At 43.6% G+C, this 27,048-nt stretch overlaps 1 protein-coding gene across 2 annotated transcripts in view; it reads right to left on the minus strand.

Annotated features, from left to right (window-relative positions):
• The window catches only part of znrf3 (zinc and ring finger 3), a 74,203-nt gene extending 52,534 nt beyond the window's left edge, over window positions 1-21,669 (minus strand). For both annotated transcript variants that reach the window (XM_069683518.1, XM_069683517.1), the window contains exon 1: window positions 21,270-21,669. In XM_069683518.1, coding sequence (XP_069539619.1) covers window positions 21,270-21,500 — 231 coding nt within the window. In that variant the 5' untranslated portion in view covers window positions 21,501-21,669. The remainder of the gene's footprint in view (window positions 1-21,269) is intronic.
• Window positions 21,670-27,048: the final 5,379 nt, after the last annotated feature.

The following is a 27,048-nucleotide window of genomic DNA, read 5'->3' on the forward strand; positions in this document are numbered from 1 at the left end:
TTCCTTCCCTGGGGGGTGTCAAAGAAAGAGAGGGAGAGAAAGTGAATGGGAGCTTTGGTGCACCATAGGAAGCCGGCCACCAGCAGCACAACCAAGCAGTGAGCACAAAACAACATGCTGTCTCTCAAGCTTTCTTCCAGCTCCACAGCGAGGGGGAAAAGAAGAAGAGGAGTTGGCCGAGGAGGAAAGTTTGGCTGGGCAAACAGTGAGGGGTAAAGGCTCAAAAGGGCCTAGTTGCCCGGGTGAGGGGGACTCGCAGCTCCAAAAATGTCCACATCAAGCGTCCGGCTAAGGGCCAGGCCCCGCAGAGGTGCGCTCCTAGTGCGCTCTGAGGTCAGTGGTGTGGACAAAGGGGAATGAAACAGCTCTACCCTGGCAGAGCAGCTGGGCTCAGGGTATAGAAGCTTAGAACTTGGGAGGAGGTGTGAGTGTGTTGGGAGAGACTGAAGGGGAAATGGAGAAAAACAAAGGATGAAATGTGCTCCCAAAACTTTTAACACATCCAAAACTTCTGTTGAATCATCAATGGAGTTGCAAAAATGGGAGGTGTCTCTTACTCCAGAAATATCTTTCCCTAACTTATATTAATCAAACGCTCAACGGTCCACAGCACAGAAACACCGGGGCTTCCAGGATAGTTTAAGGACACAGCAGGTTATGTTATTGCCTTCAGTGTTTGATTTCTACAACCTGAGAAAACTGAATAATCATTGGGTACTTCAGGTGGCTCTAAAAACTACCCCTGAACGTCAGTGCCTTTCGCTATGAAGAGGAAGCCAGTCACATATTCCAAAATGTGGCCCTCCACATCTTTACAACTGGAACAAAACATCACTCGATATCTGGCGAATTCATCCAAAATTGAACCACAATACTCAAGAGAACCAATTTGAATTGATGAATGTTTCATCAGGTTTCCGCAAGACGTAAACGTAAACCTCTAATCACCATTGGTGGCGTACCCAAACAAATCTGAAGCTATGTGATTGGATAATAACACGAATGTGCTTTCTGTTCATTTCACTTTTTAACAAACACGAGAAAATATCTGTTTTAAGAAGCTTTGACTTTTTAATTGAAAAAAACAGATATTTTCTTGCACAGTTGCTCATCATCAGCGTTTGTTTCCCATCAAAAGCTTGTGCTCCAAAAGGAAGTCATCTAACATCATCTGTGCATACTTTCACTTACAGAACCTTGGATGCTCGACATAACTCCTCCCACTTTGCAACTCCTCCGAAACTTTTTATTTTTTTGCATTTCAAGTTACCATAACGATCGAGCCACACCTCCTTTAGGCTGCTTGAAAACACTGTGTGCACACACACAAAACTACACACTCGCTCACTCACTGTCCCTCCACGCACAGCAATAAAAGGGGGGTGGGGCCGCAGTGGTGATCGGACAAACACTGTTCTTGGAACTCTGCCGAGCGGGGCTATTGTGCAGGCGCGCGGTAAAGAGACAGAGAGAAAAGGTTGGGGAGGGGTGGGGGTGGCGTCGAGGTTGCTTCAATGGCTGGCTCCATCAGTGGAGATAAAAGGCAGAAAGGTGCTGGGCCAAGTTGAGGCCTGGGCGAGGTGGTGGAAAATGATTTGAAGCAAGGACTCGCGGCAGCAGGTGTTAGCAGGTGAGGCGAGGTCACAGAATATATGTTTGTTTAGATGTGTCGACGCAATTACAACCAATTTATTATTGTCTGCTGGCGGTAGCCATTTTGCTTACATGCCATTCTATATTATATCATAATAAACGTATTAGAATGTAATGAGTATTTGATTGTCAGCCTTTGAGTTGTAGTCCATTAATATTAAGTTATTTATAATTCCTGCTGATTCAAGTTAAAAGCTAAACCTGAACAGAGTTGATAAGGGATTTGAAAGGATTTGGGTATTAGCAGAAAAAGCGTCCCCTATAAAAACAGTTAACAGCTTGTTACATGGATTATCCAGAGTAACAGGGACAAGTTCATGTGGAGTTCTGTAATTTTGGTAAACCTACCCTTTTAACTGCTCTCCTAAAAAAAAGGAGCATAATGACTTTTCTTGCATGTGTGTATCCTTTTACTAGTCACCTCAAGGCCATATTGGCTGAAGGTCTGGGTGTGGATCCATGTCATCCGGCCATTCAATCCCCCTCATCTCCAACCCAGTCAACCCACACCACCGCCTGAGGACAGGGTCTGTGGATTTCATACATTCCACTGTGGGAGGGGATACGCTTTAGATTCTTCCACTTAGGTAGTTTTGATTTGCAGGATTTCACAAGAATTGAAAAAACACGTTAAAAAAATGTACCCAAACCACCATGAAAACAAGTTATTTAGGACAGTGGGTGTGTAAACCACACTGTAAATATTACCACAACATCAGTGGCAATTACAGGCAGAGAAAGTGGAATAAACAAGACTGTCATGCCTTCATCACATCCCCCCTTGTAAAGCCTGCACCCCCTCAAAAGTGCATGTTTGTGCCTTGGGCAACAGATCATTTCCCTTTCTGCCACAGGAGCAAAATAAATAGTCTAGGGGGGGGGCAAGGGAAGAGAAAAGTAAACTTTAACTGGTGTGGAAATAATTCCATTACCATATAGCTCCCAATAAAGGCTGATTTGTTCTTTTGATTGCCCCAGAGAGTGTTTATGAAGTCACTGTGGGATCAGCCCGGGCCCAGGGGCAAGGCCAGTACCAGAATTCCCCTGAACATTTGTTTAGCAGCAGGCCGAGCGCAGAGCGCTGCACAAACGCAGTATTGTTCGTCCCGCTCTTGCTGGTGGCGTTGCCAGAGGTAGAAGCTGACTGTGCCGGAGAAAAAAGGGGAAGGAGAGTTGTGAGGTTGAAGGCTGTGGGTTGGGAATAAGCAGACCCTTGGGAGAACTGCCCCGTAAGAGTTAAACATCAAACCCGCTTTACACACAAGCACTTCCTGCCATCAGCGTTACCAGGGTCGCTTTGAAAAGGTAATGGCCAACTTCTAAAGATCAGGTCATTTCACAGTCGAGAGGGCTGTTCCATCTCTGAGTGGTCAGAGGCCCCCCCTCCCCTCCTCTACACTCTTCAGCATGTTGTGGCTTATAAATTATACAATCAAAGCCAACAAGTTCCTCCCACATCCATGCCTTTGTACGGTGATATTTGGGAGAGATTTATCAGCCCAAGAGTTCATGACTCCAGTGTTATAAACCTCTAGGGATCCATGTTATTTGATTTGTTTTTTATTAGAAACAAGGAACCACTTAGCTGGCTGTAACCTCTGGGGCATTTGGCTCCACATCTAAGAGGATTGTAGTTTGCAAGGCCTTTTCTGTAAAAAGGGACAGCCATAGCAAACACTGCCACTGAGACCAAAAGCAAGCTGGAGAAACTATGCTATGTTACCATAAGTCACACAGGATCTCCCAGGATGCAGATCTGAGTTTTCTCTGCAACCCAAATGTTGAAATGAGCAGACTTTGCAATTTTTTGACAATAAATATGAGCTATGGAGTGTAGCACAACCTTTTTAATGAAGAGCTTCTTAGTAAAAAAAAAAAGTGGCTTTCCGCTGATTCATACTGGAGTGTGATTTATTTTTAAAACCCAGGCTGCAGGGGAAGTTACTTTGAGCCTTCAGCTCCATATTTGTATTGAACAGCGAGGCATTTGTCGGGCAACACTTTGTTTCTTTGACAGGCGATACAGACCCCTTTGAAAATGCATAATCGCTGTGACGAAAAAAATGAAGAGACAGAGGAAGTCAAAGGGTCAGGGAAGGTCCGTCTGTTGCTGCTTCATACAGAATTAACATACCACTCACCATGACACCTTGAAGATGAATACCTAATTCAGGGGATTCAAGGATGATGAACACAGGAGGACGATGGATATTCAAATAGCCTGGCAAGTCTGGCCTATTTTTGCATATGAAATTCCTTTGCAACTGAGGGTCAGGACCTCTGGGTCCTTAAGGAAAGAATGTGTGACTTGAAATGGGAGACCAAAAGGGCTGCTCGCATCCCGTGGCCTCCCAGCTGGGAGGACAGCATACAGATCAAAGAGGCTCTGTGAATGTTCAAGAGGGGCAATTGGGATAAACTTGGAGGGCATGTGAAGGGGCTGGGAGAGCTCCCGCTCCTCATGCATTGCATGTGGAAGCCCCATTTACTCCTTGGACCGTTTACAGCTTCTCCTTGTTTCATTAATAATTCAAAACAACATGAAAAGACCACAGCTAGCCTCAGCCATTGGAGTCTCTTGGGCGTGCTGCTAGCATGCAAGAGCGTGAGTCACACAGTCCAGTGAGCAGTGCGTTTACCTCACGTTTGTCTTGGCCAGCTGTTTGGTGCTGTATTAGAGCAGAACTAGGCATGACGAAACCTCTTGTGACAGCCAACCTCCTTCCAAAACGCCCTCCTGTACTTAACAAGGTGAGCATGAGACTTCTGCACAATAGGTCCTACCTCCCCGCCTGTTAAAAATCAGGATTTCTTGTCACTATTTCTAACATCCTTACATCATTCTTTTTACCTCTGTACTGAATAAAAACAGTTATGTGGACTCATACAAACCTCCTCCTAATATGTGTCTAGAAAGGCGTGTTGGGGATCCGAATGTGACTGGTGCAGAGTTTTGAATGCCTATGCAGATTAATTCCTCAAATATTTAATGGGATGTAAGACATATTCTAAACTAACAAGGTTAAAATTTGATACAGCTTTTCCTCTCATATGGTGGATATGTCTTTAAAGCATAAAGCAATGTTTTCGTACATTACCAGCTATCTGGGACATTTTTCACAGACCTAGAAGCCGTTAAGTTAAACCATATCCTCACCTCCAGCAAATCCATCATCTGTAAACTAATTGTCCATCTAACCTCATAACAATGTCAAAACATCCAAACACAGGTGGGGAATATGGTTAGCACTGTGGGCCTGTGTGTATAAATGTACCCGGCATGTCACAATAACAAGCGCAGAGAACAGAGTGTCTTTTGTAGGGAGAACCAGGACGACCAGCATCCCCCGTCGGGACTCTGCCCCTATGAGAGCTGAAGTCTCCCGACCTCCAGCACCTAGTCTGCCAGCCAGCCAGGGCCCAGCCCGGAGAGGCCTGTCATCACCACCACAGAGGCCTCTATTCATCCCCGCAAAGACAAAGCCAAAAGTGTACAGCAGCCATCCAAGGCATCCCAAGCATCCAGATATCTACCAGCGATATCATTTTAGGCTTTTGTGAGCCTGTGCTTTGGTTTACCCGCCGCTCTCTCCCTCCTGCACCATCCCGGCTCTGCGCTCCCTTCATATCAAGGACCTCACATGTGCTGTATATCCTGGGAGCACATTCAGGAACCTTTTTGAAAGTTGCTGAAATTTGGTGTCAGGTAAAGAGATTCTGTGCATTTCTTTTGAATATACAACAGGGGTACATTCAACAATGGAGTGTATTTAGCTTGCTCCCTAGTATCCTGGTTTGATCTTCTTTGGGATATGATGTCTACTTGGAGCAGTTGTGCTGTTGTGTCTTGATTTCCCACCATGTGGTGTTTACATGCCACTGTGTTCTGTATTGTATTCATATACTTCAGGTAGCCAGGTCTTTCAAAACCAGGAGTGGGAATTATCCAGATCTCTGGAACCTGGAACCAGGACCACATCCCACAACAGGGATAAGTCAGAAACCAGAACTGTGGCAGAGATACTGGTGCCAATGTAATCACTCATTAAAACATTAACTGGTTTCTTTGGGAAGTGTGTTCTCCTACTGGTTGGGTGTTTCTAAGATGAGATACATCCAAACAGGAAACCCACTGACATACTGTTCAGGCTATACAATAAAGATTTCAAGCAGGTATCAACACATTATGGAACTCATTTTTCCCCATTACACATATTTAAATATTGACACAAAGAGCTATATAGTACCACAACAATACTTTAGACACCATTTAGCATACAGTTTTTTCTGTTGATGATTGCTAGAGTTGGAAAGCATGAGCTGTGCTAGCTGTGGGGGAAAATGTAGTCATCTAATAGCATCTTTTTTCTAATATTAGATTGGACAATGAGTAGTGCTATGATGATGGATGTTACAAGAACTCTGATAAGCCCCTTAAACGCCGCTAGTTCAATGCGGGATTATTACGCCTCTGTTACGTTTCGTCTTCTATGTAGAACGCACAGAGGCTGAATGGTGGGGCGATGTCGTTCCGCCTCTGAGTCGGCATCAGAGGTAGTAACAGAGGTGAAACACAGTTGATATGGTGATAGCGGAGCTGGCAAGGCGGAAAAGCGCTGTGTGTGTGTATGTGTAGCATGTGCTGTTTGTTTATACCTCACGCCAATTTTGCTTCTGCAACGCCAGAATGCTGTAAAAACACACACTGGCTGGTCCAATGTAAAATGGCAAAGGCGGACTTACAGCAGCACTGTGGCAGAACCGCAGTGTAAAAAGGGCTTTAGATAGAAAGAGAGATCCCGCTGGTCTGCTAGACTTAACTTTAACTTTGGTTTTATGCATATGATGGCGTGTTCTTTATACCAGGAGCTTTTCTGAAATCAGATTTGAATAATTAGTGTATTGCCTTGCTTACAATAAAGCAATGACAAATCCTCACCCTTGTATTGATACTGTATCGTCAGATTCTTGTCAAAACCAAAGTGCTGGCTGTTCAGGCTGAGCAGGTGAAGGACGGAGAACCAGCTAACAGATCCTAAACTTCATCACAAATCCAAAGACAGAGAATCATTACTTCCTGTAAACCACTGATGTCACTTTATCCTGACTTAAGACTGAAAATGGCAGATGTTTCAATGACAGTGTGGCTCACATTGGTTAGAGTTCCCATCGCATGTTACCATTTCAGACCCTTCCTGTCTCTGGCCGCTCTGGGCCCCTGAACTCGGTGGTGAAATCTCCACCTGCTGATAGCATCAGCTGCCCCACCACTGCCCCCCCCCTCACCCCCTTTCTCCATCCACCCCTTCTCTCGGGCATATGTGGCGGCCACTGATAAAAGAACTGTAGATAAGAGGAAACACAAGCTGTGATGAGGAACACATTGCCGCCAAGAGAACAGCACAGAACATCAGCCCAGTGGAGAAAGAACGAGACGGAGAGAGATAGAGGCAGAGGAGGGAGGAAGGAGGGGGGGAGAAAAACAGGCAGAGGAAGCGGCGAGAGAAGAGAATGAAGGAGGCAGAGAGAGTGAGAATCTGAGAATGATTAAAGGAGATCGCTGTGTGGAAGAGAAAAACGAAAGCTGTTGTGTATCCGCGGGCTAAAAACAGAGAGAAGAGGAGGTTCTGTCAAAAAAAAAAATAACTGAACTACAATAAAAACGAACGGCCAAGAGTTACACAACAAGCTCTTCTCTACAGTGTATTTCTGAACAAAACGGCTTCTTTGTGAGATTCGAGACGCATGTGGTTTGTCCAAAAAACAAACATGAAGTAACTGCAATCAAGTTCGCCCATAAATACAAGAGAAGTAGCATAAATACATAGTACTGTGTCCAAACAAGAACACTATTGTACAGAACACTGTTGTTGTATATAGCAAGCAATACGGCAGTATTTATTCTGCAAGGGTGGAGACTTTCAAGCTTTTAAAGGCTTTAGAAGTACTGTATAGAAAATGTATACCGAAAGGGAGTGAAATCTTGCAGCATGGGCTCCGAGCAGTCAAGAGCTCCATCAAACAAACCAGATGAGACAAACCATTCCACTTCACAGTTCAGTTCTCTGGAAAACAAGAGCGAATGTAAATAAATCTGAGCTGTCGACATGGGCTGAGAGTGGAGGGGACAGGTGCCACAATGACACCGGTGACCTCAAGGGGATGTATGCATCCCATAGCGGTGTCCTCTTTCAAGATGGACACGAGAGGGGACAAACCAGTTGGTCCACCCAGGGGTGTGTGCGCAGCAGCGGGTCACTCTGCTACAGCCAGGGAAACACCCGCGGCTTAAGCAACGTTAAGCGTTTGTTGTTTGGCGATTTTTTCGGCCTAAAATCGAATTATGTAATTATTAATCATCACTTCTGGTCGTCTCTTTAGGTATTATCTTTCTTCCTTCCTTTTCCAGTAAACATAATATTTTAGGCAGAAAATTGAAACCTTCCACTCGGCTGTTCTACCCGTCATCAAGTCATGGTTGATTCAAGTCGCACTGGCATGCTTAAAATGTAAACAAATATAAATAGCTCTAATGAATCTATTAGCCTGCATTTGACCAAGTACACCCCGCTCCTGGCCAGACTTCGTCCTATTGGCTCAGACTCAACATAAAGTGTCCTGCTAATCCAACAGTTGTCCGGCTACACTGAAAGTCACCTCTGAGTCCGGCTCGAGCACTCGTGTCAGGAATCCACAGGCTCTTTGCATACCGAGTGGCCGGATATCCTCTAGTTAAAGAGGGCCCTGTAAGCCAGCGCCATGTGTTGGTCGACTGGGGAGGGTGACAAGGGGGGGTGCTTTTTTGGGTGGTGGCAGGGATGTACAGTGCTTAAAAGGCCTTTGGAGTGACATCAGCATCACTTTGAGCGGACACAAAACGCTGAGGTTGTTAAGGTTACATAGAAACCAATCCATTTTCCTGCAGATCCTCCGAGCCGTGCACTGCTCCGGCTAGAAGTGCAGCTTCTCCTGCTCTGAGCCTGCGGATCTGTGCGTCTGTGAATGGCTTTTGTGTTGCTGCCGGGGCAGAACAAAGTGAGTTCAGGTTACTGCACTCCTCCCGTTATTGGCCCACATTGTCTCTAATTATTCTAGCAAACATTGACACAGCATGTGTGGTCTCACATTTATACCCCCCTCCCCCCTTCCCCCTCCCATGCTTAACAGAGTGAGAGCAGAGAGAATGAGAGCAGAAAAGAGACAGAAAGAACTTATGAAAGGTTGGGAAGGAATGATGAGACAAAGACGTGTACTTGCATTCACCGTGTTGTGCTTCGCTTTCAAGCAGTTCTAAGTGAAGCTGCTTAAAGATGGGCTGAAATGTTTGTTTTCTTGTTTTCATGCCGGGGAAGAGAACGCCTCAGGGCTTTGCAATACATGTGCAACTAAGACCGACCGACAAGGGATGAAGTGCAAAACGATGGAGTTTTCTAGGATGCAATAACGGAAAACAGACAACAGCCACAACTTTAAAGCTCGATCCCACACTCTAATTTGAATTCTCGAGCTTTCCGTTGCCTGGGCGCCACCAACTGCAGCTTTTGCAAAACAATAATTATGACGAATGTATGCATCAATAGCTTACCAAATCCTCTGTCCATAAGCTTAGCTTGAGGCGATGCTGCAGAAAAGCTGACCCAAATATGCTTGGTGTGGTTGCCAACAGGAAATGGCTTAAAGTTGGGCACAAGGATGGTCTGGTGTAAAATCGAATCATGAACATTTAGAAACAGATGATCTCAGTTACTGTAACATTGGCACTGACCTCTTGTTAGCATTTGGTAGCAGTGATATAGAAAACCTGAGTGGAGTTTGAAGCCATTTCTGTAAAACTCACATGAAAGCTTTTCTGTGTGGATCTGTTGCAGATTTTTGCTGGTAACAATTAAAGCAAATGTTTTTGACTCATCCGAACAATCTTTTCATTTTCCTAAGACAGTTTTTATTAATAAAAGTGGATTCAGACTTTTGTAATTTTCCACCTCTCCTCTGAGATTTGATAAGAACATCATGTTTAGTCAGATCAGATTTGAATTACGGATACTGAAGCTGCCACCAGGACCGGCAGACCACTGTACATTAACAGAAACGTTGATGCTTGCATGTGAGATTCATACGAAAAAAAAGAGCAAAAAAATGATCTTACTGAAGCTTATACATTTGTCATCTGCAGGTGGAAATGTAAAGTCCTTTCCTGCAGTGTCTGCAGCATCAAATGATTCCAAATAATCTGATCTTGGCAGGGATGCAAACATAAAACACATCACTTCAACTGCAATTAGAACTTTTTTGCAAGAGATGTAAACCAACAAGGTGGGTTCAGAAAACAGAGAAAGCTTTCATGAGATGTTAAGTTTCCCGAACCAAACATTTAATAAACCTGTCACAGATTACCCGCTTTCACAGAATAGCTTTCATCTGGGGAAATATTCACTATCTTGATGACAAAATTGCTCTTTCATGTCAGTGTGTTTAATACTAAACTTCATCCAGCAGCTAGTTAGCTTAGCATAAAGACTGAGAACAGGAGGTTACTTGGTCCTGTCGAAAGGTAAAAATTCCAACTACCACTGCCTCAAACTTTACTTAGTACCTTAACTTACTAAACGCACTATATCTTAGAATAAAAATGACATGGAGAGGTTCAGCACTGGAGAAAGGACCTTCTGTCTGTTGTCCTGGCTGTAGCTTCATATTTAGCACACAGATATGCTTGTGGTATCAATCTTCTCAACCAACTCTGGGCAACAAAGCAATAAGAGCATTCTGCAAAATGCTGAACTATTTCTAAAAATACAATATACAAATTACTGCGTCCATTCTATGACAAATAATGATGCTTCAAACTGACTGCTGAGGCCACTATCCAGATCTCAGAGCCACATCCCTGGGATTTGTTTACTTCGAAATGCCTGCGGGATGCATGTCACCCCGGGGGTGACAATTTGACTTTGTCACATGCCTGTGGGATGCAGGCAGAATAGCAAAAGGCTGTATTGGCCTGTCTTTTTCTGTCATTCCCATCTTCTCCCACTCGATTCCTCCTTTCTCCCAAAGCAGCATTCTGAGAAACTAGATTCCTTGACATGTCTGAGGACAAGTTATCATTAGAGAGCCAAGTGTGTTTGGACAAACCGTCCATATATTGCCAAGCAAAGAATAGCCAAGATCTCCTCTGTGCATTTGTTCATATTTCTATTGCAGCTTTTACTTTGACATACGACAGACGGATGGATCTGGATAACAGAGGAGAAAGGGTGAGGTTGAGAAAGCGCAGTGACACAAACAAAGATGCTCTCTATCTCACTAGACTAAAAATCCCCTTATACTAGTTATCTGTAATTTAGCTTTGAAAAAAAAAAAAATGCTGAAAAAGTATAACACCTTGACATGTTTCATGACAGCAACATGCTGAGGCAGTGAGGGTGAACAGATGGGTTGCAAGGGGACAGAAATGGACACAGCTGGCCAGGAGTAATTGTCCTGACCTTTTCATATACACTCAGGTTCACTTTGAGCCAGGGGGCTTTGAAGGTTGGGGTGGGTGGGATAGCCGGACTTCAAGAGTGTGGACACAATTTGCATGATGGAAAATATCACATCCATTAACCTAACTGAGGGATCTTTCAGTCTATTGCACCTTTCTATCGCACTCATCAAAAGATACATTAAACGAGTTCATTCAACAGATTTCTGTTAAAGTATAGATGGACCTGATCCTACAACAGGGTGTACATTTAAACTCCTGAATCACAGCTAAACTAGCCTGTTCGTTTTTTACCTGCAATACGCTCACGCTATCACAGTGTTCTATAAAGTAATGATAGCTGCTTTCATCATCCACGTCATCAAGTTCAATTGCAGGTTGCCCTTAACAACAGCACTTCAGATGTGCAATACATGTTCACACTGTCAGTGATATAGAGGCAATGCTTTTGTAAACTAACCAGATTCAACATATCATTTTTGAAACAGTGCTATTAAACGTTTTTGTCTGTGATACATGCACTTTGCTGACAATGCTCTTCATCAGTTACTGGTTTACTCATCACACATCAGAACTGCAAATGAAACTGGCCTTGGAAACTGATTTCCAAATATAACCAAGATTTAATCACAAGAAAACTCCAAGATACTTTACTTTTAAAAAGAGGGTTTCATGCTGTTTCACATGTTAAGACACATATACAGTGTAACAATGTTGGATGTCCAGACTAAACGTGGGTGAAAGTATGTTGGAGTAATCCCCAGGCTTCTCAGCTCAGTCTGCAGGCTGCTGTGAACGCCAGGTTTTACACAGTTTTTTCTACACGCTGCACTCTGTGACGTCACAAAGTGCAGCCTCAGCAGGCTTCGTAGAGCTGGCAAATCAGAAGAAAGTGGGCTTGTAGGGGCAGGGTTTCTTAAAGGGACAGAGCTGACTGAGTTGTTTCAGGCAGAGGCTGTATGAGGGCCTGCACAGAGCACCAGAGTGAGAAAAATTAGTTTTTTTTAACTGTAAATTATGCTAAGCTACTCCACAGGTAAGGTATAGTGAAACATGAAGCTTAAAGTTAGCATAATACCCCTCCTTAAACAATCCTCGAGTCAAGGCCATGTTAACATTAAACAAAAAATTAAATCAAGCCGTCTTACGGGAGTCAAAAAGTTTAGAAAAGTTGTCTTGTAATTTGATCTGTTTGTATCCCTATCCAGAGAGCCTCAAGGTAACTCTTAGTCCAAGTCCAAGTCATAGTTTTACATGTTTTAACTACATGTTTAAGCCATTAAACACCATTAGAGCAATCTGAAGAATGTTGCTTGTACAGAGACATAGTGCTTAAACCATCAAATGATTAAATCAACTAGTTGGCTGACAAAGTTAAGTTTTAACTCCTCATAATTGCTTAACAGGCTGTTTAGATCATTTCAGGGTAAAGTTGTATTTTTCTTGCACAAAGAATTAAATAGTCAAAAGAAAATCCGATAAAGAAAATAGCTGTTACTTGCAGCCCTACATGGAAGCCTTGGTATGAATTGTGTTTTGTCTCAGCGATTAGCTTGAAGGTCCTCTGATAGTCATGAATTGCTACACTGCATACTGGAAACAAGGAGGTCTCTTCTTTTACAACCAGCAACAAAGGCTTTGTGCTGCAGTCCTCAGAGTTCCGGGTCCGACCCAGGATGCAGGAGTTAAAAGGCTGACCTCTGTGTGAACTCTAAATAAATAAAAGTGCAGCTGTTTACTGCTAATTTAACATCAAAGGGAAATACAATCACACAACAAGGGCGAGGAGAACTTCAATCAGAGGCATGCAAATAACCTTTGGCAAACCAAATTCAACAACAGTGAATTATTGCCGCGTGCTCTCTGCGAGGGAGATACTTTTCCTGCCGTGTGTGCCTCTTAACTGTCATGGGAGCTGTCAATGAGTTATCAGCCTGATGATCATGGGGGCGCTTTGAAAGAATCTGTGGTCATGCTTGGTTTAACACACATTACAAGGCAAGTACTTGTACACACTCTTTGCCTCACAGACACACACAAACATACACGCAAAGACCCTGTATAAACTTTACAAAGAACACTGTCATCTCTGTTCCACCTGTTGTGTACTTTAGAAACGCCCAGTGGATTAAGCTATCTGCTGAAATCAGATAAAAAACTCTTTCCAGTTCCAAGTCCTTCATCAAAAACGTAAATAAAACTTTTTTTCTCCAGGATAGATTAGCATAGCGTCAGGAAGTTCTTAAGTTTCTGGCTTCAACCGAACACTCAAAGTATTTTTCTCACCGCGCTTGTGCAAGGGAACACCTCCACCTTTATTTGTATGGGAGCGGATTTAGCTCCAAGGCCTGCAATTACATCATCATTCAGTTTTGCAGCACCACATATCAGGGCCGGCATTACTCAGAGAGGCCTTTGAAGAGTTTGGCCCAACCCTCACGCTCTCTCTTCTTCCCTCCTCCCCCTCCACCTCCCCCCTTCAGCACTGCCTTTGATGTTAGCGCGTGGAGCTGCGCCGAGCGTCGCGGCCTCCCAGGCCTCCCCGCCTCGCCTGATCCTATCTGCTCAGGCGGCACATTCATGTGGTTTACACCCGCAGCACGACTCCCGGCAGCTATTCACCCAACCCTGCAGGCCCCTCCCTGATCAGGGTCCAGGGGCTGGAGAGGGACGCAACACTGCCTGAGCTGCCGACGGGGGTCGAGGGGAAGGACAAGAGGAATTGTGGAGGCTTTACCAAAGCCTGAGGCTATGCTACAGAGCTTTTATTGGCATGGTATGCATGTGAAGGTACTATATTTATAGATTCATGAAAGGAAAAGTTACACCTGAGCCTTGGGGACTTCTCTTCACAAACAGAATGTGTTGGTGAAGGTGTGACTCTTACAACTAGAGAAACAAGAACCTGATCTTTCCTTTGGGTGCAGCTGCACAAAACAAGCCAACCTGCAAAAATACATTCAACTGTGAGGAAGTATTCTTTAGCGCCAGACAAAAAATAGAAAACCCTGTGCCCAATATCCTCAGTATACCCATGATACAGGGACGACAGAAAAAGAAAGCCAATTTTTCATTTCAAAAATCTAGGGCGCATCTTTAGCAACAGGAAACGGAGGCGGGGGGGAAGATGCAGTGATGTATCTTCACTATGGAGCTGCAAGACATGCCGCACTGTTCCCTTAAAAAATGAGAAGCTAACCCAGCTTGTTCTCATCTGACCAAGCATGTCCAATCCATCATACCTCTGGCCCCATTGTGTTAAAGCCTGGATCTTCCTCATTACTGGGACAAGTACCTGCACACACACACACACAAAGACGCACACGAGTAGCCTCAAGATACCGATATAGGACAAGAGGGATATCACAGAGATGAACATGATGGGGTCGGAGCTTCCACCTGAACCTGATTTGTCCCCATCTGGCACCCGTAAATGACCTTTGCCATGGTTTTGTTGTGATCCATTAAAGGTAACAAAAGGGAAAGTGTGAAAAATGGCGGTGTTTTCTTGTCGCAGGTGAACCCTCGCTACATTAATATGATGCATTAGACAGAGGGGGAGCATGTGCACAAAAGCAGTAATGGCTTCCTTGAACAATAACAAGAGAAATTGCAACTAGCTCTAAAAAGACATCAGTATAAATCATAATGACAGGAGTGCAGGATCTTCTTACATTAAAAGCAACATTGTGGATTATCATGTGCGTCGGATAATTATGTAATGATGTACACAAAGAAAGACCTTCGAACCCTGTCTTCTTGAACTAAGTGTGAAAGGTGTTTGATAAGACTTCCTTTCATGACAACAAATGTGAGTTGTAGGAGGACAGAGGGAACATAGAGAGGTAGGAGGAGAAGGAGGCAGATGGAGTGGTGTGCTCGGAGGGAAATGGACTCCCTGCGCGGCTACCTTCCTAGTCTATTGGCAAAAAAAGTACAACAAAAGGGGAGGCTGGCGTTGTGGCCTTCCACGGTTAGTCAGCACATTCCTGGCTGACAACAAAGCATGCCTCTGCCTGGATGAGCCACTGTGAGCATTGTCATTTCATAACCCTCGACCCCTTAGCCTTTGTTTTGCAGACCCTCTGTGTCAGTGGATAAAAATATGGGCAGAGGGGATGGACTGGGCCTTTCAGCGCTGCTTCTTACAACGCACAGACAGACGCACCAGGGGCTAGTCAGAAAGCAAACCCACCCTGTGCTCTTTTTCATCTTTGACTCATAACGAATGCGTTTCAAAAATAACCCCCGAGTGAAGACAGGCGTTGTGAAAAATCACTTTTTCACCTGTCAAAGCGTAACGTTATCTTAGGGTGCATTTCCCAGCACTCATCATAGAAGAATCACAGCCTCGAGGCAGAGCTGAATTAACATTTCCTCATCATTGGAGTGTAAAGCAGAGGACAAACACATGGCGTTCATACAAATTAGCCCGGACACATAATCAATAGCAGATCAGTAGGAGAGCGACGTGGGAGAATAGGGCTCCCCTGGGAGAGGCGTGGATGCCTGAGAGAAAGCAGTAGCGAGCACTGACTGCCTGCTAATCTCTCTTGGAGTGTAACATCAAAGATCGGCTGAGCCACTCAGCCCAGTGGAAACTAACATAGCTACTGGGGCCACCAGTACCAACATGCACTTGTACCAGGTGGAGCTCTGCAGTGAGTGGGAATGAGACGCTCAGAGTGAAAGAGCCAGGTGCAGGGGAGGGAAAACAGGGGCTGCTGGTTTGAGAGATAGTGTGGCTAATTAAAAGATGTCCGGACAAGTGCTGAGAGACTGATATGCACCTGAATGTTCGCAGTTTAATGCTAATATTATAATTTGTTTACATTTCATTTCACAAATCTGCTGTGAGCTTATGATAGAACAAGCTGCTGAAACATTATTTGATTAGTAGAACACAAAGATTTTCTGTTCATTTTGGTTTGTTATTGGTGTAAATTAAATATCTTTACACCATCATATCTTACAGTAAAATGACAAGAAATCTGGCACCCTGGTAGCTAACCTACTGCAGTGGTTACCATTTCCAGCCGAGTCCCGATCCCAGCGGCCCAGTCCTTCCCAGGCCCCATGCTGCGTGTCACCCCCTCTCCCTTTCCCGTACCTTTCCTGTCCATCATCAGCTGTCACTAATTTAAAAAGGCAAAAAAGTGCCCAAAAATCTTGAGAAAAAATACAAGAAAGGTCAGGACCTGGATATTGCAGGTCAAAGTTGTTGTCCAAAACCAGTAGTCCTCAGACGCACTACAACTGATATTTCATAAGTAGACACCAGTAATAAAATAGGCGCATTCCTCATTTGAAGTAATCACATGCAATATACAACCCATGACAAATTTTGGCTGAATCAAATAGAACAGACTGGAGGTGGGGGGTGAGAGTGTGCGTGTGGGAGGGGGTGTTAAGCAAGAGAAAGAGAAAAACAGTTTAGTCTGTTCTATTCCGAAAAGGGGAGAAACGCAGCCTCAAATTACTTTGGCTGGGACATGAAAGTGAAACAGGGTGGCGGTTAAGAGACGATAGCACTTAAAATACAGCTGCGACCGCCAAGCCAATAAATGGAAAAAAGTAGGGAGCAGCACTTTTAACCTTTTAAACCAGCGTTTGTGTACTGCTACTGTTGCTTTGGCGCTGGGAGTGGCCCGGTCCCTGGCACCTCCCGTCTGGGACCGGCCCATTATGGCCTCTTGGGGTTTCCAGCCTGTGGTGAGAAAGCGCGCTGGATGCCTTTAACCACTAAAGCTCTCATTATAGTCTAAATGCAGCGCGACACAACTCTTGCCAGCTCCAAGGTAGGAGCTCCAGTATTTAAGCTCATCGTTGTCTTAGCTCAAAACCACCACTTTCCCCCACTTTGCACATCCAGTCGGAGAAAAGCTGCCACTGTCAGAGAACCATATCATGAAGTCTCCCTAGTTACTGGCACTTCTTGTGCATGGGGATGAAATTCAAAAATGAGGCAGCTCATGGGTGTTGGGAGGCTGTAGCCTTTTCTTCCTGACGCTGGATTCAGAGGATGTCCCCTGTCTCTGCATCCTTTCTGAGGGAGGAAGTAGGCAAAAGTTACGTTATTCCCTCTAGGTTCTGGCCAACGACACTGCAAGTTCCATCTGGTCCTCTGGGTGCCCCTGCCACGTCCCTGCCTCAGCTCCTCACTCACATCCTGACAGCACGGGCCCGCTGGAAATCAGACGCAGATGTGCGCTGATGCACAGCTCATCTCGCTACAGGAAAGACGATTTGGCGTCAGGGAGACAATGGAGAATGATGAGCAGCAGATGGTGTTTCCCTCTACATCAAACTGTTAGAGCTATGTGTGCTCCGTCAACAATGATGGGAATGTGAAAAACATGATGGGTGACAATACGAGTATCTTGCATCCTTAGGCCATTCCAGAAATATCATTACATCAAAGAAGAAGAGTGCTTTCAGTAACAGCTGGCTTTGGCTACCCTGCCAGTCAAGGTGTGACCTTGGTGACTCAGTCAGGAGACCATTTGGTTGTGCCGTAGTTGCCCTTCTGAACAGGCTTTACTCAAGTCACACTGCTGCTAGTATGTTGAAAGGTAAAGCATAACTACCATAATTTCTAAGCTATTTAAAATGTGTAATTTTTATGCAAGTTCAAGTCGTGTAAACCAGGATTTCCTGGGGCCAAAAGCACTGCCGGTTCATTGAACCAGGCCATCGAGGAAGTACTTTAATCTGGATGAATACAATTAACGACCTGGCAGGACGGATAACCTACAATCTCTGGTTGCCAAGAGCCGCTCTTAAAGTCGTCTTAGGGGAATGCCTGTTGATGCATACACACAGTCTCATGTCATGACAGAATAATTTAAGAAGACATTGATTACTTTGCTATTACAGACCTGAACTGGAGCAATCATGGAACTGGCTTTGGGGAAGCCTGGGGTTTGGCACTGTGGCCAGATCTGCATCGTCATGCTTCCCCCCTTAGAGCAGAGCAGGAGCAAATTAACTTAATTTATTATTTTTGGCCCCGGCAGTGTTTGCCACTTTTTCGCACTCTTCAGGCAGAGCTGAGCGGGTGATATCCTTAGGGAATTAGCAAAGGCGAGTGAGGAGAGCATGAGTGCTGATTTTGGTTTGGTCTTTGCTCAGGAACATTGCCAAAGCCCCCTCTTTCCCCTGTATTTGAACCCATACCTGCTGAGGTCTGGCCACTACTGAACACACAAGGTAACGCAAACCCCTCAGGGCTCTGTTCAAACAGGAGAGGAAAGCACTAGAAGGCCCCATAAAACCTCAGGCAGACCAAATCAAGCGCACTATTCACTGAGCACAAGACGGCTCAAACCTTGGGAGCAAAAAGTAGACAAGTGCAATGGTTGCAGAAGTCACTGCGGACAAGTGAACGCACAACCTAAATATTTGTGTTCAACCCAATTCCAGTGTAAAACTATATCCGTTACAACACCGCAGCAATTTCCCAACACGTTAATGCAGTGTTATTTCACAAGTATAGGATTTGCAAGTGGGGAATTTGATACCAGGATAAAATTATACTCCTCAGGTTGTACGGTTGTCATTCATTGTCAGTTTCAACTTTCATAAATCTTTGGTAGAATATATGTTGCAAGAAATTTAAGACAGTGTGCCGTGCTGCCCCTCATTATAGCCTGACAAAATATAAGCTGCCTCTAAGTGGTCAGAAGCTATGTTAGCAAAGAAAGCAAACCCAAATAGATGTGGTTTTCAATGTAAAGCTGAGGTCCGGCATTTCTGTGTGGTTACCGAGTGGCGCCAAATGGCCATCACTGTGTATAAACAGGGGCCATTTTTATGCTGAGTATCCCCTTCTTTGATCCCCACCATATCATCTTTCTTTCAAAGTAAGAGTCTGCATTTTTGGTGGAAAACAAACAGGCATAGTTGCACTGAAATATGCTGCTGTGTAGTTGATAAAGACATTGTTGAAGAGCAGCAAAGGGTGGATCTCAGTATGTGTGCAGATTAACAGAAAAACAAATGTATAAATGAAGAGCTGTCTTAACGAATCTAGTAATCATGTTGGCATGCGGCAAAAATTCTACGTTACAGTCGGGGTTACTTTTGACGCAGCGGACCAGTATGCACTTGACGCAACATGGTGAACTTGATTAAACTCAAAATGTGTATCTACAGCTTTTAAACACTCCCCTCCACCCCTCAACTCTCTCCCTCTCTCTTCAAAGGCGGCATTGAAACCTGGCCTGCCACCAAAAACCAATGATCTCATGGAGCTCAATAGTTTCTTCAGTCTGAGGTCACACTTCAGCAGCTACTGGCTTTTATACAACAAATGTAAACAAAAACACAACTATCATCTCACGAGGAATTATTCATTTATTGGCCATGTTATCTTTCATCTCCTGATAATCCAAAATATAGCGAAACATTACAAAAATCCTTCAAAATTAGATCCAATCAGACACTTTGGATTTTACAGATAACTCAGAGGAAATAGATAAAACTTCAAACAGTAAATCTCCGTCACAACAAAAATGCTCTACACTCAAGTGGTTTCCAGTTATTTCACATGGATCAGAAAGAGCCGTTTGTCCATCCATCACAAACTTAATAAAACATGAAACATTAAATCTTTGGCTCGCCTTGACCCTGAATTCTTTGCTGCAACAAAACAGCGGCCAAGTAGATTGAGAAGGAATGATAAAGCCTCAAATAAACACTTAGCTCTGGAGAAAAGCTTCATATTTTAGTGACTTCTACTCAATCAAAGCTGGATGTTTGATCCAAACATAGCCAGCTCCAGCCAAGTGCATTTATCACTTGTGGGGCAAGGAAATAAAAGATGGATCCTGGGAGGCTTCTTCTATAGCAACTTCTTACTAAATACTAATCATTTTAAAAGCTTTGAAAGAGTTACAAGTAAGCCTCAACCAAAAACATGCAACTTCAAAGGCAGCGATGATGATGGCTAATAGTGTTGGGAATTATGGCTCTTGGAAGGGAGCTGGATCTTTCGAACGGCTCTAGGAAAGGAACGGATCCATAAGATCTGAGGCGAGAAAGTGGTCAGACTTGTGAACCTGCGTGCACTCTATTGTCCCGTGTCAACACACACGCATATTTAAACTTCCGCACTTTTAAATTTTAAAAGGAAACAGAAGAATAATGTACTAATGTACAATTAATCAACATCATTGATACGCCAATAATTTATGATACAACTCTGTATGACTACTGAGACGTCAAAAAAAAAAAAAACTTAACGGAGGGGTATAATGTTGCTCACTGTCGGCACTATGTTGTGGCGACATGATTCCCCTGCACGTGACCTAGTATAGTGGAGTTGCAGTTGAAAAAAGCTGCCTGTGGTAATTTGGCATAAAGGGGGTGGCTCTAGGGCAGGAAGTGAAATTTGGGCACAACTGTAAAAAGAACGGCTCTCACCTACGACTCGGTTCCCGTCGTTCACACCAAAGAGCCGTTCAAAAGAAGCGGATCGTTCGTGAACATCACAACACTAGAGGCTACGAGCGGCGGGACGTGTGGGTAAGTTTACACGTTGGTACAGTCAATAAAAACAAACGTTTGCACTATTAAAATTAACCTTTTAGATTTAAAACCACATACTAAGCATAAACTCGCTAGTGAAGCGGATAAATAGTCAAAACTTAGCGCAGATAGCAGCCTCGCAGCCGTGTTCCTCTGTGAAACGCGTAAAGCCTGCTCGATAAAAAAAAAAGTTTACAAACTTTTTGGAGGCGGTGCAGGACTTGTGGCTTTTTCGGACAACAGTTCCCGAAAAGCGCGTGTTTCTGAATGAGTGCAATTAACTGTAACGTGCACTCAAGTGAGCTCCAGACATCAACAAAATAACCTGCAAGAGCATGTTTTCCCTGTGAATGAATTCCACAAGATAGGAGCCATCTTGTGACCGCATATGCTTGCAAGCTTAGTACCATCCTCACACCGCCTGCAGACACACACATACACATACATACACACGCCGTATACAACTCTTGTCAACCCCCCAGACCCTATGGAAAAAGTTTTCTGAAGGGCAGCTTGGTGAAATTACACCCCGTGTTCCGGTTCTGTTGCTCGGCACTGCTGCCTGTCATTCCCCCGCAAGAAAGAGACACTTTACACGTACTTGAACGATCTCCCCCTCCGCGCTGATAGTGGCTCCAGCTTTGGAGAACCGTCCTTGCAAGCCAGTCGTGTAAGTAGTATAATCTCCATTGGGACTGGACTCGAACAGAACCACTTCCACGAAGGCAGTATCCTTGGCGAATACGGTACCAAGAGAAGCGGCAACCGCGAGGATCACCAAGACCACCGAGTCGGGTACACGATCTGAGCCTCTCCTTGGTAAAATCATCATCTTGCCGGCTGGATCTGCGCCGATCGGGACATAATTTCACACGGATTAATTAATCGGGTGAAGGTAATTGAAATCAGGTCTCTGCGCGTTACGTGCGATGCGTCAAAAGAGTCCGAAATGCGCACTAAAAGCTGCGCCCGGGCTGAAGCGTGTTTATTTCACCACTGCAAGCCTTGTCAATTACATTGCCTGCAAACGCTCTCTCTCTCTCTCTTTCTCCCTCCCTCCCTCTCTCTCCCTCTTTCTTTCTCACCCCCCTCCTCCTCCCCCTCTACAAAGCGGATCTCCTTTGATCTCCAAACACGTGATTTTTTTTTTTTTAGTTTTTTTCTCTCTCTCCCAAAAGGGTTATATCCCCACCCACCAATCTTTCTGACCCTCTCCTTTGCACTCCCCACTCCGGAGTGCCAGCACTCAGTTAAGGAGGCACCGCCGACTTCGCTGCGCAGCAGAAAGAAACAAAAGTGGGGGGTTTATTGTTAGAAAAATCTTTAATTTATGCGTTAAAGTTTGAGCTAATCCAGTTTTGTTTGTGGATTATCAGGTAGAGGCCATATTATCAGCCAGTGTTGGAATCCCGGGCTGCGCGGTGGCGTGTTTCCCGAGTTTGACACGTTTTGGCTGTAGTTCCACCTTAAAACAAACACTTGAGTCGCTTCATGATTTAACCGGGCTAATTTTTCAATCTGATTCTGATTTTCTCACGTACAGGTTACAATGTAGTTATTAACTGCTTGCTTGCGTTTGAAACATCTAGTTTTGACCTGGATGAAGTTGAGCTTAATGTTCAATTTGGAAAGTTTTAGTTCATTTTTGTTTTGTTTTATTTTTCTAACATAAATTATGAACTTAAGTAACAATTTACCAATGATAAAATGACTTAAGACAATATTTCTTTTATTTCTCTTGTATAATACATTGACTTACACATACTGATGAGTTTTTCACCTTTGTCTGGAATGACTTTAGCATCATGCTCTTTTTTTTTCTCTCTAAACGGCCACAAACTGTTGACTTATTCAATATGATATTTGTATCTGTTTCAGCTGTTTATTCAAAATTGGGTAAATTAATAACATGCATAGTTAAATACAACACCCACCTTATAAATCACAAAGAAGCACCTTATACCACATCAACACAATCCGATATAAAGCAGGTTAAAGTAGGTTTAGCTAAACAATATAGTATAGTGTAGAATTTACAGTTTGCGTTCAGTTTTTAATGACCTTTTTGCTGAGTTATAGTTCTGTAATTTAACCCCTGAATGTCCAGATTTTGTTTGGTTTATTGGTCTGGTATAATAAAGTATCTTTTATCTATTCATCATTAAATGACCTTAAATCTTTTCAAAGATTTCTGTTAAATCATTTTTATCATCCTTATTTGAGCATGAGCGGTTGTATTTCTCATGAATGAAAGGCAATTCACTTGCACACATAATTGCGCCGCAGTCTTTAGTCAGATAGATCTCCAATTAACGGTTGCTTTTCATCTTCAAAGCAGCTGTCGTCGTGAAAACACGCCTGACAAGCTAATCACAGATCATTTCAGGCATTTTACAAACCTCTTAATGATTAAATGTAATTTGACATAATTTCTTTCTCCAGAAAGTCAAATTAGTGGCTGGACTGAAACGTTATAATCGTGAGAGAATTTATGATTCATGATGCGTTCCTAGAGAAACATCAGTTTCATTATCTGTTCTTTAACACAAACTGCAGAAGAAGACAATTATTGTCACTTCCTCTTTTGTCAGAATAAAGAGTCTATTGTGAAATGTCCATGCTGACCGCTCCTGAAGAAGATCTTCTGCGTGGTGCCTTTTCTTTCACTCGTCAGACTGTTCATTATGAATCTGCAAAGAAGCACACTGTGTCTGGAAGGAAACTGAAAGAATAGATAAATACACGCTCTATTTGTTCATTCCAACAAAAGAAGATGATTGTACAATTCATGTAAAGAGCTCATAGTACCATGCAAGCCATGATTATACTGTGCATGCATTGTTCTGCCTAAAATGTAGGAGATGACAGTATAATGTTGAGTGCAATTTTAAGTTTGAAGTGAAAGAAATTGCATGAAATTGATTAACACAACTTTAAAAAAAGCCTGGCTCCAATTCCAAACCGGCCTCTTGCAAAGAAAACACAAGTTCTGAAATGCAGGCTGAGCTGTGCGCCGTGATAGATGTCCGAACGAGCCCAGAAAGCAAAGCTCTCATCTTGCTGTCAGCTGTGTGGCAGTGTCATTATGAAAACCAACTGTGAGGACGTTTTAGGTCAAGAATGCAGCAGCCTCCTCTGGAAGAAAGCACGATGGTCAACATATGTTCGGACTCAGAAGAGGGGAGAGGGGAAAAAAAGTTGAGGCGGAAAACAATTGAAAGCTGAAACTTTAGAAGTTGTGCAGCGCCTGCAGCGTGACTATAATTCACAGATCACATCGGACGTCACTCTGTTTTATGAATCCTGAGCCACACCACATGTCCTGTATCTATCTGTACATGAATGATGGGCACAATGCCTGCAAGCTAATGATGGAATTAAAGGGGATTTACTTTATCAGTTTACTAACAGAGCACAAAATTCATTAGGTCAACAAGTTGCAGTGATCCAATTACTCTCTGAACATCTTGTTCCTCTTTTATTGCAAGTCTGCCCTCTGCTGGCTGCTGCGAGTTTTCAATCCGAGAGAGACTTTCAAAGCTGCACCTCCACTTTTGTAGTCTTTTTTTCTTCCATAAATAAATGCTAACTGTGTGATTTCCAGGTTTTTGAAGATATTCATGGTGACTTATTTTCTTGTGTCCTTCCTGACAAGTTGTTCCTCTCCCTCCTCATGTGGTTTTCACTGGACAACAGCTGTGGATCCTCTCCCGACGCTTCGGTCTCTCTCCGCACTGATGTCCAAACTCAGATCACCCCGAGAAGAATCAGCTGTCTACTTGTTTAAGCAGAGAGGATGAGGAGGACTTTGAGAGATGAAGGCTGGCTGCGCTCGGCTCTGTGCATTACTGTGCCATCTCTGCAAAGTCTCTGGATGATTTGTTTTCTAGTTGAACTTGTAGATGTATGATTCACTGACTTATTTAGGACATATCATGTAATATTAGAAAGCTGCACGGCTCCCGTTTTCTCCTCTTTAGTTTGGTTTAAAGTCTCTTCTTTTCTCTTCTGACTCTGTCGTGTAAACTTTGCTGGAGCTGAAACAAACGGTTTAATGATCTATTATTCATCATCTCACAAAAACAACTGCTAACAATTTTATTATTCATTAAATATTTGAGGGCGTTGTTTTGTTTTGGGGCTGCATGGTGGTGCAGTGTTTAGTGCTGTTGCCTCACAGCTTAGGGGGTTCCTAGTATGAATGCCCATTCGGACGAAGGGAGCCTTTATGTGTGGAGTTCGCTTGTTCTCGCATGTGTGGGTTCCCTCCGGGTACTCCTGCTTCCTCCAACAGCCCAAAGACATGCTCGTTAGGTTCATTGGTGACTCTAAAATTGCCCGTAGGTGTGAGTGTGAAAGGTACCCCGCCTCTCGCCCAATGACAGCTGGGATAGGCTCCAGCCCCCCGCGACCCTGAACAGGATAAGCAGTATAGATGATGGATGGATGTTTGGTTTTGGACTGTGAGTCGAAAGACAACAGCTGGGGCCTAATTGGGGCTTTTTTTTGACTAAATGATTACATTCATTGGGAGACTATTGCTCGAATCAATTGATTACAGAGCATAATGGTCACATGCAGCACTGAGCACAGCTCACCAAATGATTTTGTAACATGCTGCAGATTTCATCTAATTTTATCCGACATGTACGTTCATTTCAGGAGATTAATTCATCTTATATGTGGCAGGACCGAGTGAATAATTTGGTTTAGAAGGACTGGGTTCTTCAAAGGGATACCAGCAAACTAATACTTATCAAAATTATACTGAAGTGTTGTTTGTGTAAAATGTAATAACTGCTTTAAGGCGCTCTGTTGTTCTGTTTACTTCATCCAAGCCCTCACGTGTCCGTCGAGCTTGTACCGAGCTACTTCACTCTTTTACAGACTTCCATACATCATTATGGGATAATTACAATGATACTTATTGTTTCTGCAAACCCCCATTAAAGCCAGTCATTGTGAATAAGAATGTGTCCTTAATTGACTTGTGTGGATAAATAAATAAGTATGAAATAAACACAAGATCACGGGTTGCTAATAATACCCAAAGGGAACATTTGAATGTGTTTGATGAGTCCTCCAGCGCAGCGCTGTGCGCACCGAGCGGCTCCCAGCCTCTGTGAATTGTCCCTTTGTTGGCATGGTGCTGACGTTATGTTTTAATGAAGAAAGGAGATGATGAGGAGGGGGAGCATTTACATTCATGGCTCCCAGAAGAGCGCATCAGTGCAGCATATTATTACATAAAGCAATTAGGGGGCCCCATAGCCCCCAGATTATGGGAGATGCTTTCCCCATGATGACACAGTACGCTGATGACTATTGACTCCAGCCGGCTCAGTGTATGTTGCATGTTTGCAATGATGTCACTGCACAGACCCCAGTGGGAAACTCTCATGAAATGTTCTGCAATGATTTATAAGTTGAAGAGGGGGGGGACATGCCGGCACAGTGGGAGGCTTTGTGGAGAGTCTTTGATAAAAGTCATGAATCTGTATTTATGGACTGACTTTAAACAGATCCGCTTCCATTAAGATGTGAAGTTAAAGCGGCTGTAATTGATGTTTTTATAACAACAATAAGACATTAAGACAGGTGTTCTTGTGGAGTTTTGTCATCTGAAGCACATTGTTTGCCGTCCATCCCACAGTTTGACTGTTTTGTTTTGTTCTCAAAGTGTATTTTCCTTTTTAACTGCAGCAAGCAGCTGTAAAAAGCTCTAAACGCCCACTGTACAAGAATGGACAATTTAGCAGATGATGAGCACAATGTTTTGGTGGAAAACAAAACATTGTGGAAGTTGGTGAAAAACAAAACTATATGAGTCAATGTTGTCATTTTTCAACTCCAACTCAATCCCATTTCTTACATTGCTAGTTGGACTGTCCAAGATGACCCGTACATGGAAATAATAACCTCCTGATACACCTGGAGCCCAAAAGAACTGGCTGTTTATTCCAGAGGCGATATTATCTTGACGTCATCAGAAGAAGGCGATGGGTTTCGAGGTTGCTGAAAACAGATGATATGTCAGTGTCGTGTTCACAATTTGTTTCTGCTGCTCACAAGTGGCCAAATAATCCAAAGTGAGCCTATACAACTTTTGAAGGAAGAAATGACATATTTCACTAACAGAAAGTGGCATTCTTCCCCAATACAAAAATAGTCCTGAAATCTTCCATGTCAATAATATTTCTGTCTAACTGATACATATAAATTTGATGATGTAATGGCTTTCCACTACTTTGCAATAACTGGTGGAAGTGAAAGAAAATGCAACAATTTACCTGCAAGAGCCACTTGGGGGGCCACGGTAAATGCTGATGCAGGACATAAAGTTACATTTAAGAAGAAATAAAACACAAGCTTGCTTATAT

The sequence above is a fragment of the Semicossyphus pulcher genome, unplaced genomic scaffold (assembly GCF_022749685.1).
Source record: "Semicossyphus pulcher isolate SPU_LCO1_2020_fin unplaced genomic scaffold, fSemPul1.0.p SCAF_6, whole genome shotgun sequence".
Lineage (NCBI taxonomy): Eukaryota > Metazoa > Chordata > Actinopteri > Labriformes > Labridae > Semicossyphus > Semicossyphus pulcher.